General features: G+C 42.8%; 1 protein-coding gene across 1 annotated transcript in view; it reads right to left on the bottom strand.

The window, feature by feature from the left end:
• The window catches only part of sh3pxd2aa (SH3 and PX domains 2Aa), a 66,227-nt gene that overhangs the window by 14,213 nt on the left and 35,665 nt on the right, over positions 1 to 16,349 (bottom strand). The window contains exons 6-7 of the mRNA XM_084565744.1: positions 5,726 to 5,839; positions 1,424 to 1,507 (exon numbers count right to left, since the gene is read on the bottom strand). Coding sequence (XP_084421870.1) covers positions 1,424 to 1,507; positions 5,726 to 5,839 — 198 coding nt within the window. The remainder of the gene's footprint in view (positions 1 to 1,423; positions 1,508 to 5,725; positions 5,840 to 16,349) is intronic.

Raw genomic sequence — 16,349 nt, 5'->3', positions numbered from 1 at the left:
GTCCTGATTGCTAATCAGAATATGAGTCTGGCAACACAGCATCTGGATTTCATAGTGGGATGTGTTTCAACCGATGCTGAGAAAAAAATACCTCTGCACCCGGTCGGGTAGTCCTACAACCAATCAGAACAACTAAGTATGTGACATTAAGCAATTAAAGCATTCTTAATAAATGCCTTAATTTCTGTTAACTGTTCATCCTTTAAAGTTATTTCACTGCCAGTAACATCTACAAAAGACACGATAGTGGATTAAACAGCTGACCAACTGTCCACTGCTCCGCTCTACTGTAAGAGCTTCAGATGTTCAGAATCCAGGTCGAGCTCAACTTTGTGGGAGAAGTGAATGAGCAGTGGCCCAACTTCTGACACTATTCTGCCAGTTAAAACTAATCTGATCAACAATGATGAACTGTTTAGGAAGGAAAGTATGGCATTCGACCTGCGTTCCATTGATCTCGTCTAATTAATCATAATCTAGTCAGTCTAAACTATGAGACTGAGAAACAAAGTGTGGTTTTAGAGGTTTTGCAGCGGTTATACAGGTCCTGGTACAGCTTTCATAAAAAAATGAAACATAACTACCGTACAAGGCGCCTTTTGGAAGCCCTGACTAATCCTGGAAACAGACATGTACTTAACTGACTGACTGTCTGAGAAAAGTTTGGATTACAAAGCACCAACTCACCCCAAGAAATATGACGTTTGTGTTCTCAGACACGGTGTCGCTTTTAGCATCAAAGAAAAAAATGACTCGACCAAACCGCGGGTATAAGGTAAAAATTAAAGGCACATTTTCAAAGTTTGTCATTTTCAGACCAGGCAAAATGTGAAAGCCTTTCACAGGTTTTTAAACCCGAGGCTTTCTCAAATGGAGAAGCAACACTGTTATCCAATCACTTAGATTCGCAGGAGCTCAGTGGTTGTTAAGGTTGTTGCGCTAGCGCCAAATAACCTTAATTATCCAAATCTGTTTAATGTAGCCCAATTATTTCGTTGCCCGTTGTGAGCTGAAGAGAGTCACGTTTGATGGAGTCAGATTTTACTGTCAGGGCTGACTCATGGCCACCCAATATGTTGCTCCTGGCAGACACCGAGGGCCTGTTGTTGTTGTTATTGTTGGCTGAGTAGTAAAGATGTAAATGAAGTTGTTTACAATGTGGCCGCAAAACACGTGAAAGCAGTGAGGGGCCATGAGAGGGGTTCATAAGTAGTACTGTATGTTTGTGTTTTGCACCGTGTGGGAAAGGAGCGCATTTTACTGCAGGCGACATAAAACACTGACGTGTGATCTGGGAGTAGCACGAGCTGGTTTGCTGTCTGGCGTGAAGAAAACTGAGAAAGCATCTCAGCAATCGATTTCTCCTGAGCACGTGTGTGGATTTGATATTTTCGTGTGGGTATTGCGTGTGTTTCATGTTCACCTCTGCTCTGCTGGCGGTTAACCATACCGCCGAGGGTCCAGCGGCGGTCCAGCCTCTTCAGGTGGGCCTTGCGTCTTTTAGTAACTGATGACGATGCGGGGGAGGAAGAGCAACCAAAAGAGAAGATAAACAAACAAATCAGGAGTTAGTGTAAGAAGCACAGATTAGCAAACTGAAGAAAAGAAGCTGTTGTTAGCAGGAGCAAAACAGTTTCAAACTTCTGTATGAAGCCAGTAACAGGGTTGGTAAGGCTGTTAATTAAATATATATCTTAAATATTCAGGCTCAAAGAGCTCAAGAAACCACATGGAAATAGACCAAACAGAAGCAAAGTAAAACGGCTTCAGTGGTGTTTTCTGTTGTTTATTTTCTACTCTAACATCCTGATCACATGATTCCTTAAAATTATTTTGCTTTTTTATTATCTTGGCAATTAACACTTTCACATTGACAGCTTTAATAATATCTAATAATTTATTTGAAGATTTTTCATCCCTTCTTGGGGTCCACTGGAAATATTTCCATTTTTGTTTGCACTACTTGCAGTGTGTTTCTGTACTTGGTTGTGAATATTTGTGTGAATGTTTGTGTTGTCAAACCGATGAAGACATTTTCATACTCTGCTTGCGTTTTGTCAATTTGCATGGGCTTTCTCGAGTTGCAGCGCGTTAAAGCGAATAAGGGGGCACCAAAAGCAACACAGGAACATTATTTCTTGGAGAAATGATCAAAATAACATCTAATCAATTTGGTTTGTGTTGATTTTTGTATGTCGTGTGTGTGGATTTGACAGGACATGCGTTTTTATTTTACGTTTTCAGTAACATCTGCTCAGGCTCAGCAACTAGCATAACGGCGTATATGTGGTGCGACCAGTGTAAAAGCTAAAACCTGCACAGCCTTCATGATTACTGCTGAGCTGCTGTGCACTCAGACCCATTTACATACCAAACACCTCCTCTGCATGTGAAACTAAATCTAAAAATCACCGCTGCCTTCTAGCTGACACTGGTATTTCATTCTGCACACTGATCATCAGTCAGTGGACATGTGGACTGTCACAAGCCCACGAGGCAGAATAAGTGACAAAAAAGAATTTCCAGTTAAATAGGGAGGTGTTTCAAGGCCTACTTTCCTACTACAAACGTCAGAAAATGAACAGTTGTTCTCTGTAAGTGCAGGAAGGCAGACTGAAATGTGTGAGGAGAATTAACACATCGACATGTTTGAAAAAACTGGCACAGTGTCTGTGCAGATTTGGTATGTTAGCATGCTACAGACGATAACCGATGAACATCTGGTGCACCGCTGCAGTTTTCTTGGTGAAACCAACGCTTAAGTTTCTGTTCCACACTAGACACAGATGCATGAACAAGGTGCATGTTTTGAGCACTCCATTAAACATAATGTTGCGTAAGGATCCATGCTAAACTTACATATTACCAGACTGGACCAAAAACCTTCAAATGAACCTGCCACTGCAAGAACCGACCTCTGTGAAATCAACTTTTCAAGAGTTTTGTGAAATTATAGAACATCGAAGAAATAAGAGCGTTTGAAAATGACTCTATGTGGAGATTTATAAAAAAGAATTTTATGCTAACGATAACTGGCAAACCAGTCGGGACACGGTATGTAGCTGCTGAGTGACGGAACTCTTCACTCCTTATTAGTTCAAAGTCTGTACGACAAAGCAGCAGCCGAACCACGGTGAGTCATTTCTCTGTCTTGTCTGGGGACACATGAGGAGCAAACACATTAATGAGGGGAAGAAGAGATGGCAACAACGCTGTGATAATCAAATTCCTTCTCCGTCTTCTGTCTTCTCTTATCTCGCCATCATTCCCCCCGGCCGCCTCCCTTTGTGTGCTTCTGCTACTTGTCGCTTCCTCTCCCTTTTGATTCCTCCCTGCCTTTCCATCTATCCATCCCACTGAGCATCACCCTGCTCCCGTTGACCTCCTAATTGAAATATCAGCTAAGGGAAGGCACAAAGGGAAATGTTATTTCGAGGTAATTTCAGCGGGGCCGGGCAGAGCCTGTCGGTTCCGCTGAGCTGTCAGTGGAATTAGGTTACAGACCACGCAGAGATAATGAGATGTAAGAGACGACAGGAAGCGGGAAAGGGGGAGATCGGCAATAAGAAGTGACGATGTGTGCAAACACAGAGACATCAGGCCTAATGGGAAAACAGGGACTACTGACAGAGGGTGGGGTGCGGGGTGTATATAGACATGGAACGATGTGTATCCTTGTCACACGGGAGCCAGATTCCACTAAGCTTTACTGACAATTTACTCTAGGTCTTCTGTCTGTAGATGGGACCATGCTTCCTATCAATAAGGACCCAGTTGTACTTAGGTAAACTGATGATGTAGTTCAACTTTGACCTACCTAACTTCCTGCTCTATGACAGATTAATTCCTTCCTTCCTTGCCCTTTTACACGGAGCCTACATTACAGAAAATGCAGCTCGGTCACTGACAGTTCAGGCAATTTATTAGAATTTGCAAGCTTCCTGTGGGAACACAAAAAGCTTTGTACATATTTTTCCACGTACGCTGCCTGAGACCGAAACAAGTTAGCTAAATTCAGTCACAGCTCTACAACTATCAGGCACAGATAAGCAACACTGGTCCAATAAGTCTCCGTGAAAAACGGACATTTTTACTTCCTCTTGAACAAAACTGTAAATTAGAGAGTAAATTAAAGTCCTATAACAAGGAATCAGTGACACTGATGTTATTGAACCAGTTCAGAAAACTCTCAGCTGCAGCTCTACCAAATCAAACACAACAAAAGTGAAGGACAACAATACTGCATCTATTTTAGTCACTCTGGCACCAGCTGACCTCTTTATTGAATGTGTAAATCTTCTAAATATAGTAATCTTTGCCTCCTTTGACAAATCTACTGTAAGGCACTGATAAACAAATCATTTAAACTGCTTACCAACAAAGGCTGGAGGCTAAATACACGCTCGTGCCAATTCCTTTGTGCATTCAGATGCAAAGATTTGCTTAGTGGCTCTGTGAAACATGCTAACTTGACACTCTTGTAGCAGAAATGAAGAGTCACACAAAACAAGAAAGCAAAACAAAGGCCACCTGAAATGGCGTTTTGACCCGAAAGCAACGGAGATGGAGGGTAAAGTTAGCATGGCCCAAGGACTGACAACATCCATATTAATGGAAAACACGCCAGGTTAAAAAACAAAAAAGGCACAATTCAGCAAATGGTTTCAGTTTGCTTTGTGTGTGCCGTTTAAAAAACAAGATCTAATTGTAACTGACAGACCCAAAGGGCGAAGATAGAAAATGAGTTGTAATAAAGCAGAGTTATTCGCTAAAGGTCGGGTGGAGTTAAATAGTTTTAATTTCAATCTTCTATAGCACGCCATATCAAGTATATCTGAACAATAAACAACATCAATTCAACAGGCCACCGAGCTGTTATTTCATCCGCAGCTCCTCCAACATTATAGGTAATTCCACTGTCACTGGAAACATCTATTAAATGTGCGTGTGTGCTGAAAAGAGAATGAAAAACTCCCAAAAAAAAATAATAAAAATACAAGACCAGCAAATAACAGTAAGTGCAGCAGCTGTGCAAGAGCTGTCATCGTCATAGCAGAGTGCGTTTTGTGTGTGCCGTAATGGCACAGTCCACTGAGGCATGTCTCGCATGAGACACAGAAATTGTTTGTTAGATATTCCAGAGGGATTCTGCTGTTTCCTTGCTTCACACTGCTACAAATCAGCTGCGTGCATGCACAGAAGAGTTTTGCTGGCATTTGTGAGCAGACATGTGTGCACACTTGTGTGTTTGCACGTTATTTATCTCCATTGGATTCCCTCGGTCTAAAAGCAGAAAAGGGGTTATGACACAGTGATGAAATGCTCCATCAGAGCAGTCAGACTAAACATGTGGGAGGAAAGGGTCACAACAAAACGAGGCTCCTGCAAGAGCTGCAGCCTCCCAGGGGAGTTGAAAGGAATTTTCTGTGGTGCCAAAATATTGCAACCCCTTTGGCTGCGGTCTGGTACCGTTTCACCATGGTCCTGCGACTGTGGTCTCCAAGGTTCCTAATGTGTGACTGGAAGTGTGTTTGTGAATGTGAGTGTGTTTAGCACTAACTTCTGCACACTGTTTTGGGATGTGAACGCAGAAAAAAAAAAGAACCCTGATTGAGAAGTCAGGGTCAGCAGACATTTCTCAAATAACGACTCAGCCAAGTGTCGTTTATGCCGTTCCATGTTTTATGAATCTAATAACACTGTGTTTTTGTGTGTCGGCACTAACCTTCTCCAGTCCTGGAAGTGCCCAGATCCAAATCGTCTCTGGTTCCATTCTGAGAGTCCAAGTATGTTGCTGGGACCCAGCCCTGCTCCTCTGCTGTACTTACAAACCACCAGCCTAGAAAGGAAGATAGAGGAAAGGAAGATGAACATGTTATCACAGATAAAGCCTGGAGGATGGAAGGGAGTTTTCTTCCTGCGTACAGGTTCACAGCAAATGACGAAAATGACTCATCAATTGCTCATCTCTCATCTGTAGTACAAAGTGACTGTATGTAAGCCAGAACTGCCACTGTCCTTGATGCAGCCTATGCGCGAGTAGTGAAAGTGTACATCTAATATGCTAGACCTCGTCTCTGTCAGTGTGAAAGAGAGTTTCTGAAAGTTTCACCGACTTGGAAAGCTCTCTTGATCACTAAACCAGAAACTGAACAACATTACAGAGGAAAGGAAAGAGTTGCAGCTTGGACCGAAGCAGAGGTTTAAAAAAGACCTGTTGGGGCTGTTGAAGACGAATCTGTTACGACCTGTAGGAGGTTTAAAGAATGACTGTTCAGGATTACTCATTATGAAACATGTTCTACTGCTGTTTTGTCGGTCAAACCGCCTTAACATCCCAAGTTAAGCAACCCCTAGTTTGGCAAATCAGCACTTAAGCACAATGATGCTTTGAGTAACAAGATAATATCAGCATCTTACAGTATTAGCATGTGGTAATTTGTAGGATTACCCATGAGTCAGGATCTCCAGGCTCTCTAAGGCTGAGGTTGACAACATAAAAATCACTGAGTGGATCACCATGTACGTCTGAGCCCAGTGTATTTGCAATAAATCCAACAGTTGGTGAGATAGTTGCGTCAACCTGCCGTTGACCCTAGATGAATGACCAGGGATTCAGTTAGTTAATTGGATTCAGAGATCAAACTACTAAACTAATATCACTGTCATGGTTTGTGACTAGTTTTCCTGGGTTTCTGTTTCTTGTATTTAGTTAAGTTCTTGTTTTTTTTTTTACAGTCATGGTTTGGTGTTAAGTTTTTCTGTTTTCAGTTTCCTGTTTTATTTTGTTAAGTTCTTGGTTTCCTGTCTTGAGTCCCTTCCTGTATCTTCCCGCCTTTGTGATTGCCTTCCCCGTCTTGATTTGTTTCACCTGTTTCTCGTCACCCCCCTGCCCTGTGTGTATATATAGCCCTGCCTTCCCCTTTGTTGTCTGTTAGGTTGTGCTTGTCACTTGTCTGCTTACCTGTTGTTTGTCTCATAGTTTGGTCTTGCCATGATTAGCTTTCTTGTCTGTATTCTTGTCACCCTGCCTTGCTCATGTTAGTGGTTTTTGTCTCGCCAAGATTTGGATTTACCTGCAGCATCGGCAGTGCCTTTAGTTTTGTCTGTTTTAGTTAATGAAATACCTTTTTTGCCAACACCCGCCTCAACCTGCTCTGGGTCCTACCTCCATTGCCCGTCAACCCTTCTTGACAATCACTGAATATGTGGTGAAATGGACCTCAGGACTTTGCCCAAACAAAAGTCAGAGGGCCTTAGATGTCTCTACCAAATTCCATGCTCATGTATCTAATAGTTTGAGTTGCATTAAAACCATAGCCATCAACCTCATGGTGGTAAAAGATGGGTCAGTGGACCACCAAAGTCATTAGGATCCAACCTCTGGTAGCTCAAGTAGATTTCTCTGCAATTGATCAAGTAGCTACTGAGATATTTCAAACTGCTGGACAGAATGGGTAACCAACCAGCATTGGAATAACCCAGAGTCCTTTTACTTGTAAGGCTTAAAATTAGTATTGATTAGTATTAGTTTATTAATTAATTAATTATACTCTGCTCATTAACAGCTCCTGTTTTAAGACAGACATTTCCTATTTCAGAAATTTCTTGGATTATCCATGTTTTTCCTACCATTTGTTCCTTCACCCAAATCTTTAAGGTTTAGGGTTAGGTGTCTCAAGAATTTGAAGGGTCTCCACTCCCAAATGACTTAAAGACCAAGCCCCAACGTTACACTGTTTCACCGCATTTGAAATACGCTGTTCTCGCTTCAGCGACCCTGTAGCAGTGGAGGAGAGGGATCATGCTTTGAGTACTACTGACTAATGAGGAGTCTGTGGTCACATCTATACAACTCTGTTACACCAACGGCTGAGCTGACTTGACACAACTGCAGAAACACATGTCACTTTGGGCCGCAACCAAAACCAAAAGAACCGAAAGGCAATTCATCAGTCGCATTTTGGCAGCTAGCGTGTGTCATTAAGCGAAGAGTATGTTTACTGAATTCGATGTTCCACAGAAATACTTTCGTCAGAGCAATTCGGATCAAATCAGTGGAACTGAAAAAGGACCAAAGAACATGTCACTTGTCTTAAAAAGATGCCGAGATGTAGTTTCATTAATGTAGTTGCTGTGCTGCTAATTCAGGACACATTCTTTCAACTTACAGCTGACTCTGTCCGAGGCAAGAGTGAGAGTTTATGTCACAGAATTTTACTTCTTACCATTGAAAGTACAACAGAAGTGGAGAAGAATCTCTTTAGGAAGTTGCTGCAGAAGTAAAAGTTTCACCAATATCCAGTGACTTAAATTGCCAGCTCTATGGTCTGAAGTGACTGTCTTCAGATAGAAGTGTGACTGAACGTGGAAGTACAGTAGGAGTAACAAAATAAAAACAAAGATGGGTGGAGATGGATGTTAAAGTGGAACAAAAATGGAAACAAACTATTTTTTTTTTCTTCCTCCAAATGAGTCCAAAATGAAGTCATCGCTGCTCCAACGTATTAACAACCATATGGTTCTTCGGCTCTCTCATGTGGTCGGAGAAGCCGGGGTGAATCAGCCCATCACGCCCTTTTTTTATTACCCGGCAAGACACCAATCGCATTAACACATATGAATGATGTGGAAAATATGCCTGCAACATTGAGCTGTATCATAGGGAAAGTAACAGTAATGGTAAAAAGGGAAATGGGGTGTTTCAAAACTAAAACATAGTCGAGAGAGGACATATAGTCTCTGATTGAAATTCAAACAAAGAGTGTGCATTGTTTTATAACTGCACAGCTGTTAGGGTGCAGTACGCATAGATACAATTAGGACATTCCCAACTAGTAAACCTAGAAACACCAGACAAGAACAAACAATATGCCAACAATATCTACATCTATCTTGTACTTTAGGGACCACTGTGTTAACCAGATAATCAGTGGTACGGTTAGTCCAGAATTAAACGGATTTGCATGTGTATTTTAGGTGTATTTGCAGATTAAACAGTCACACCAAAAAAAGAATTCCCTTCTTAGAAAAATGGTCTGCTTTGTTGTTGTCACTGAACAGATCACAGTAGACACACCTGGCAGCTCACTGCATCTGGCCTTAAACCCATATAAGCGCAGTGAGGCCTGAGCCAATGTGAATTTTACAGCTTACGTGCACCACAATAACACCTTCATCCAGCACACGCACAAAATCGTAGTGAAATACTGTGTCCCTCAATCTTCCCCGCAGTAAGTCATATCTCACAGTGAATAGAGGGGTTAATTCAACCTGAAGGCCAGCAGACACATGGGGGCTTAGCACAGTAGCTGCAGTGAAGCTCATCCAGCCCGAGCGTCCCCACAGTCACACTGGCTTTCTGTCGATGCTTTGATTCCTGCAGAGACGTCACAGTGCAGCCAGGCTTCAGGAGAGGTCAGCGTAGTACAACTTGGACCCATCCGGATCAATTTAGGAGCCTGTTTTGCTTTGACTGGTGGAGGTAGCAGTCTCATATGAAATTGAACTTGACATTATGGCAGTAATCATATGCTAATTTAATCTTACACCATGGCTTGTGGTTTAAGGAGCCTGGTGTTGCACTGAACTGTGATCAGTAGACTGTTAGGACTTGTAGACTCAAGAGGGGCTGTCACATCTGAGCATCTAGAGTTGGATTTATGCCAGGGATGACGTACTTTATATCGCAGAATGTGTACATATGTGTACTGTCCACGCAGCCGTACAGGCTTCGGAATCATCCTTTTTTCGAGTTTGTGTTGTCATATCTTAAAGTTTATTTACAGTAGAGTGAACAGTCCGCTTGGCAGCAAGAATAGCTTGGCCCATATGAAACACATTAGGGCTTTCATAGGCTGATTCATTGCAGCTACTCAAAAAGCTAAAGAAGAATTGGAGCCACCTGTACAGAGCAGAGCACATGCTCCGCACAGAGACAAAAGCGGGAGCTTTTCCTCGCTTCATCCCACCTGGTATGCGTTTGAAAAACAGAATAATAAATCTCCCACACCACTAGAGAACCGAGATGACTGTTTGCTCTCAACAGTGGTAGGTGCGAGCTCCCCAGCTGGCACGTACCTCATCTCACCTTAAATAGCTGAAGCAGATAAGAGCAGGTGATTGTGTAGAAACGAAACAAGAAAGGGGGATAAACTTTTTTTTTACTTTTAATGCTACTAATGCTGAAAATGTGTAAGGACATAAACAACAATGAACAGCAGAACAATATAAGGAGTGGTGAAGACAATACAGCAGCTGTGCAACATTACAGCTACTGCAGATTTGTCCTCTGTGAAAACACAGATGAACATTTTGATAGATTCCAGAGGGCTACAGAAGTCTAAATGTGAGGAATTATAAGCATGAAGCGGTTCCTCTAAAGCACTAAATGACAGAAATTGTTTTAGTCACTAAAGATGAATAAAGACAGACTGCAACTCTCTGTAGCAGCCCTGCTGATTGGAGCTAATATCAAAAGTTTTACCTCATGTGATTTGAGGTAAAAAAAAAGAAAACAAAATCACGTTGTAGGAGGGGAAATATCTTTTTGTTGCATGTGTTTTCTTCACATATGCACAGTGACACAATATATCCCATAGGCCAGAAACAGTGGAGCAGCCTCTTAGTCTTACTCACACATGCCAAACTTCAAACTCCATCATGTGCACACATGGCAGCGCAAAGCAAGGCTTTGACAGGACCCAGCTCCCCTATAAATCCAGCTCTGGAGAAAGTGGGCACAGTAAAAGCAGATAAATGAGGACCAGAGTGACTGCTACCCAACCTCAAACATAAACATACACTCTGACTCACAAAGGGTAGAACAAACTACAGACAATGGTTAAGGAAAAGAAAGCAGAGAAGGTGATGTGAGCCCGAGTGATTGAATAAGAAAGATAGAAAAGGAAGAAACTCTTCAGCAGCCAGTTGGCAGCGTGGCCAACCTGCACCCTGACAGAAGTGGGCTGACCCTCGTGTGGCTGTAGACAGATCACAGCTTTGACAGAAAATCTGTCCCGTAGGAGGAGATCTGGACCAAAGATTGGCCGTCAGATGGAGAAAAACCACTCAGAGTCAATTAAAGCAAAGCATAACTTGGCTCAGCATGTGCGTGGTATGATGCATAAACTGACCAGTGAAGCTCAGCGAGGGTGTGGTGGGCTGGAATACTGCTCACCAGCAAAAACGCCAACTGTGGACAGTAACCACTTAGGTCATTTTTGTCACATACAGCAAATCATGGAGGTAGTAGTGCGAAGAATGGACCCAGACAGCATTCCAACACACTTTGTTTTGAAGCATACCAACCACTTAAGGCAAAACCATTGCATCTGTGTGTTGGCGATGCTAACACAGAGGATTCTGTCAAAAAAAACACAAAGAACTGGTTGGCTAACACTCTTCATCATAGTCTTCCGTGCAGTGCTTTTGACACCTGATTGCCTGGTAACTCGTGGATGCATTCCTCAAATCAGCCTTTCTAGATTATATTTCATAACTTCACAGATTTGATATGCATGGTCATCAGAAGATGAATATTAATATACACCAATCAGATAAAACATTATGACCGCCTTCCTAATATTGTGAACGTCTCCCTTGTGCCTCCAAAACGGTTGTGACTCATCAGAGAATGGACATTGGCCTCCTGAGGGTGTCCTGTGGTGTCTGGCAACAGAATATTAGTGGGGGCCTTTGTGTCTTATGGGTTGAGGGAGGGGCCTCTGTGGATCAGGTTTGTTCCAGTGCATCCCACAGATACTTAATCAATTTGGTATCGAGTGAATTTGGAGGCCAGGTCAACACCTCGTGCTGTTCTTCATCTTTTTTGAGTTGTTCCTAAACCGTTTTTGTGTGTGTCTGTGTCAGGCTGCATCCTGCTGGGGATGGCTGCTGCCATCAAGGAGTGTCATTGCTATGAGGTGGGGGTGTCTGGTCTGGTCTAGGTGGGTGGTACATGTCTAAGTAACATCCACACGAATGCCAGGTCCAAAAGTTTCCCAGCAGAACATTGTATTGTATGGTATTTACTTCTCCTGTCAGTGGTTTTAATGTTGTGTCTGATCGTGTGTATTTGGTGATGACATTTTTGTCTTGTACACGAGAACTATCAAGATCCATCCTATTGTACAATCATCTATATAGCACATCACAGCGAACTCCATGGAAAAATGTTGGCCACCCTACACAGGAAGAAAAACAATATTGTTTGAATGTTGTTCATTCTAAACAACACTCAAACCTCTAGAACAAGTAATGACATGAAAATATAAACACATGCAACCACATATTTTTGTCTGCTTATCCCAAGTTGGGTACAGTGGTAACAGAATACAGTCCCTCTCCCTAGCAACAGTTTCCTTGTGAAAGATGCCAAGCTATTCACAGGCCAGACCAGATATATAATTCTGTGTCCAATAAACCTCTTAGCGGAGGTGTTCAGGATACATCCTCAACTGGCACCTCTTGATGTGACGTGAATTCCTCAGCTCTCTACGGCTGAGCAAAGCCACCTCACAGAGGAACCTCGTTTCAGACACTTGCATTGAAATTCTTTTGGTCAGTACTCAAAGATCATGACTATAGTTAATGGTTAAAAAGTAGATCGACTGGTAAATCAAAAGCCTCCTTCTTCATAAAAATTGCTCACTACTTCACCCCACTGCTGCACCACCTACAGAGTGCCAATACGTCCGCCCGTCTCTTGCTCCATTTTAGCGTCACTCATGAACCACTTCCCGAGACAACTGGGGCCTCATGTACGAAAGGTGCGTGAGGCCATGGCACTCTCTCTTAGTTGGGGGTGAGTCACAGCAAAAACTACAGCATACATAATTTTAGAGTATATCTTAGAAAACACAAAAAGATGTAGAACCACCAAGTGTACCTTTGATGTGGCTGAAGTCGTGATCAAAGACTTCCTCACATAGAAGCAAACATATCACCTTTCCTCTGAAACGTGACAAATAACTAAACATGTACATGTTGGAGGCCCGCCATGAAAAAACAAGTCATGCTGGCTAAAGTGAGTTGGCAGGGCGGGCAGGCTTCAGCAGCAGTGGCAGCTGTGAAAATGAACCGCCACAGAACAAGACAAATAAAAGGTGTCTGTAAAGGTAATGAAATGCATACTGCAGGACTTCTGCACACGCAGCCGAACGCAGGGGTGGACTGTTGTTTTAACAGGTTGGATTCATCATGCTATGTTATTGGTGCCTGGATCTGCTCCATGAGTGTCTGTGTGTGTTTAAGTGAGTCACACCGATGCGCTGAGCAATTCCAGAGCTTTGTGGGTCTGCTCGACTTCAACCGGAGCTTCATGTGTGGTATTCAATAGAATCACAACATAAGTGCTAATTTTCTGCTAGGTGTCAGGACTTTTTATTGTCCAGGTGTTTGGTGAAGTTCCCAATCTATTTTCTTAGCATAAATACTGAAAATAGAGAAGGTCCAACAGGTGTGGGTTTTGTTTTAAAAGAAATTGACATAACCGACCCAAATGGATGAATGGGTCGCTCAACGACAAATAACTTATATTGAGAAAGGTTACACAGCAACACCCACTGTCTCCCACATTTATTCACACAAACACGGCTCAAAATATGAACATGTAGGACAGCAGCTGTAATTGGCATTTCTTACACCACTGAGCTCTAACTGGAGTTTCTAGCTACATGATGTGTTTGCATGCAATAATTGCCTGCATTCTCCTGCAGAGGGAAAGCGGAGGTCACAGTAAACAGAGTGGTGCAGTAGCCGAGCAGAGAAAGCTTATCGCTGACTGCAACAGCGCTGGCCGCTATAGGAGAGGTTTGAAGGAATGTGAGGTGCGGGAAGTGAAGTGACTTCTGAAGAGCAATGAAAATCAGACAGAGGTGAGAAAGAGAGCAAGAGAGTGAGAGAGGGAAAAAAGAGATTAAAAGAGTGGTATGGGGAAAGACAGACAGAGAGAGGACGAAGGGGGAGAGAGAGCAGATGTTTGGCCGCGGCTTCAAAGCCATAGTATTCCACGTTAATTCTTCATCCAAAAACAGCCCAGCACTTTCCTTTCACTTTCTCCTTTTGGAGTTGTCCACACGGCCCTGAGGTTTGACATGGATGTCTTTTAGAAATATGAGGGGCCTGGGTTACCCATAAGGTGACTGTCATTCTCCTTTCTTCCCCTCAACTTTTAATTAGGAACAGATTTCCTGGAGATCGGCGAGCGCTGGAACGCAGCACTGCTTTTCAGGGCAGCGTACTGAATTGCCTGCTTATCTTTCTGCAGAGTAAGCAGATTCAAAGAATATGCCTAAAATAGGAGGACAACAATTGGTGCTGCATAAAACCAGATGTGAAATTAGCCACGGTATTTATCTTCACCAGGGACTGCAAAAGCTTCATCAATGGGATTAATTAGCAGCGATGCTTTTCTGAACCAGATCTTCCTCATCATCACCTAAAAATATCCCTGTGATCCATTCAGTGGACATGCTAAATGTTAGCAGTGTTGCAATAACCATTATGTATGTGAAAAGTGTGTATGTATTTGCAGGATTTCAATATACGCACCGGGAGCCTGCTAAACTTTAATATTTCCCACATCTCATACGCCAACAATGGCCATGCAAATCGCCTCTGTCAAAAAATACTTTGATATTCCACACAGTCTTTTAAAGCAGTGAAACCGGAGAAGGTATTTCAAACACTGGGGTTACACAAGGCAAAAGTCACATTTATTTTCTCAAGTGTCTGAAAAACGTTAAGTTAAAGCGATGCCAAGAGTCCCAGCTTAGCCCAGATTAGTCCCCAGTACAAAACATCAGCAACTGTGTTAAGAGATACCCGGTGCTGTGACAGAAAATGTCCAAGCTTGTGTAAATTTAAACCTTAAGAAAACGTGTCAGCTGCATTCAGCATGTGTGACGTTTAAAACTTTAAGTACCAAACTACTAACTTTTGTAGAACGGAAAAAGTTGAGGTTTAAATGGGAACATCTGTGAGTGTAGCCCATCAGGAACTTGCTTGACTTGTTTCTGTAAACAACCAGACACTGGCACGACTAGTGTCCATTAACGGCCAGATCCTTAACTGTCGTTGAGGGGGGACTGTCCCTGTCCTCTTTCCCTATTAATGGTGCTCTAACAACATTATCAGTCAGAGGCTCCAGTGTCGAGGTGTGGATGGGGTTGAAACTTCTTGGGGACAGACGTTAAGACTGTGTTGTAAATTGATGGCAGATTACATCTCAATCCACCTCCTCTGTTTAGAGAATTTTTTCCAATCTGACATAGACGGATTCCTTTACTCCTCTTTCGAACCATAAGTCTCCTCTGGCTAAGATTTGGAAGTTGTTATCTTCAAAGGAGTGTCCTTTGTCCTTCAGGAATCGTTTCCTGATGAGCTGGCTCTCCTGTGTTGGGACATGCGTTTGTGGATGGGTTGTTTGGTTTCCACAGTGTACAAGTCTGTACACTCCTCACTGCACTGAACAGCATAAACTACATTACTCTGTTTTTGCCTGGGTGTTTTGTCTTTGTCTTTGCTTAAGCGTATTGCCTGGGTTTGAAATAAATAGGAATGCAGTGTTTCCTGAAAATTTTTCCGATACGCCAGCCACGTAGGGGATGGAAATGTTCTTCCTCGTGTTGTTCTCCTCCTCTCTGTCCTTGCTGGGATATCTTTTTGAGCCTTGGTGAAGTATAACTTTAACACAATTCAAAGCCTTGTCTCGGTGTTAAAATGAGCCATATGAGCGGCATGCAACTCTTTTCTTGCAGTTTCTTCCTAGAAAGTCAACATCAAGGTTCTAGTCTTTACTGACATTCTAGGATGGAAGCATTACATCCAAGTTTGAAGCTCATGTTACCTGCTTGATGTTTCCAAGAGCTGAGCTCCTGTTATTGAGTCAGACCGGTTACAAGTGAAAGGCGATAGCTGGCAGTGGGACTTTTTAATAACCGGTTTTCACTAAACATCACGCTAGGTGGAATCGAGCTAGACCTCTGCACTGACCCTATACGCAGTACGGTGTTTGTGTGAGTGCTAGCATAGCATGGTTCCACGTGTCAGCTAAAATAGCCTCCTATGACAAACACGCAGCCACACACCACATTTGTGATACGGCAGCCTGTCAGTTACCTCCCAGTGCCTCTACGTCGAATAATCAAACAGGCTATTTTTTTACCTCGACCCCCGAGGGTGCATCCGTGGCAAGCTTAAAGTACAGCATCACCTCTAAACCTCCGCTGTCCCTTGACTGTCTGAGCTAAACTCTGAAGAATGAACCGAGTGAAGCGCTTTAACACCTTTTTACTGCCCGAGGGTGAAGCTAAGCAAATGCAGCTAAGCTAGGGTGTTGTGAGAAT

Source organism: Chelon labrosus (assembly GCF_963514085.1).
Source record: "Chelon labrosus genome assembly, chromosome: 2".
Taxonomy (NCBI): Eukaryota; Metazoa; Chordata; class Actinopteri; order Mugiliformes; family Mugilidae; genus Chelon; species Chelon labrosus.
This window is presented reverse-complemented; position numbering and strand designations above follow the sequence as displayed.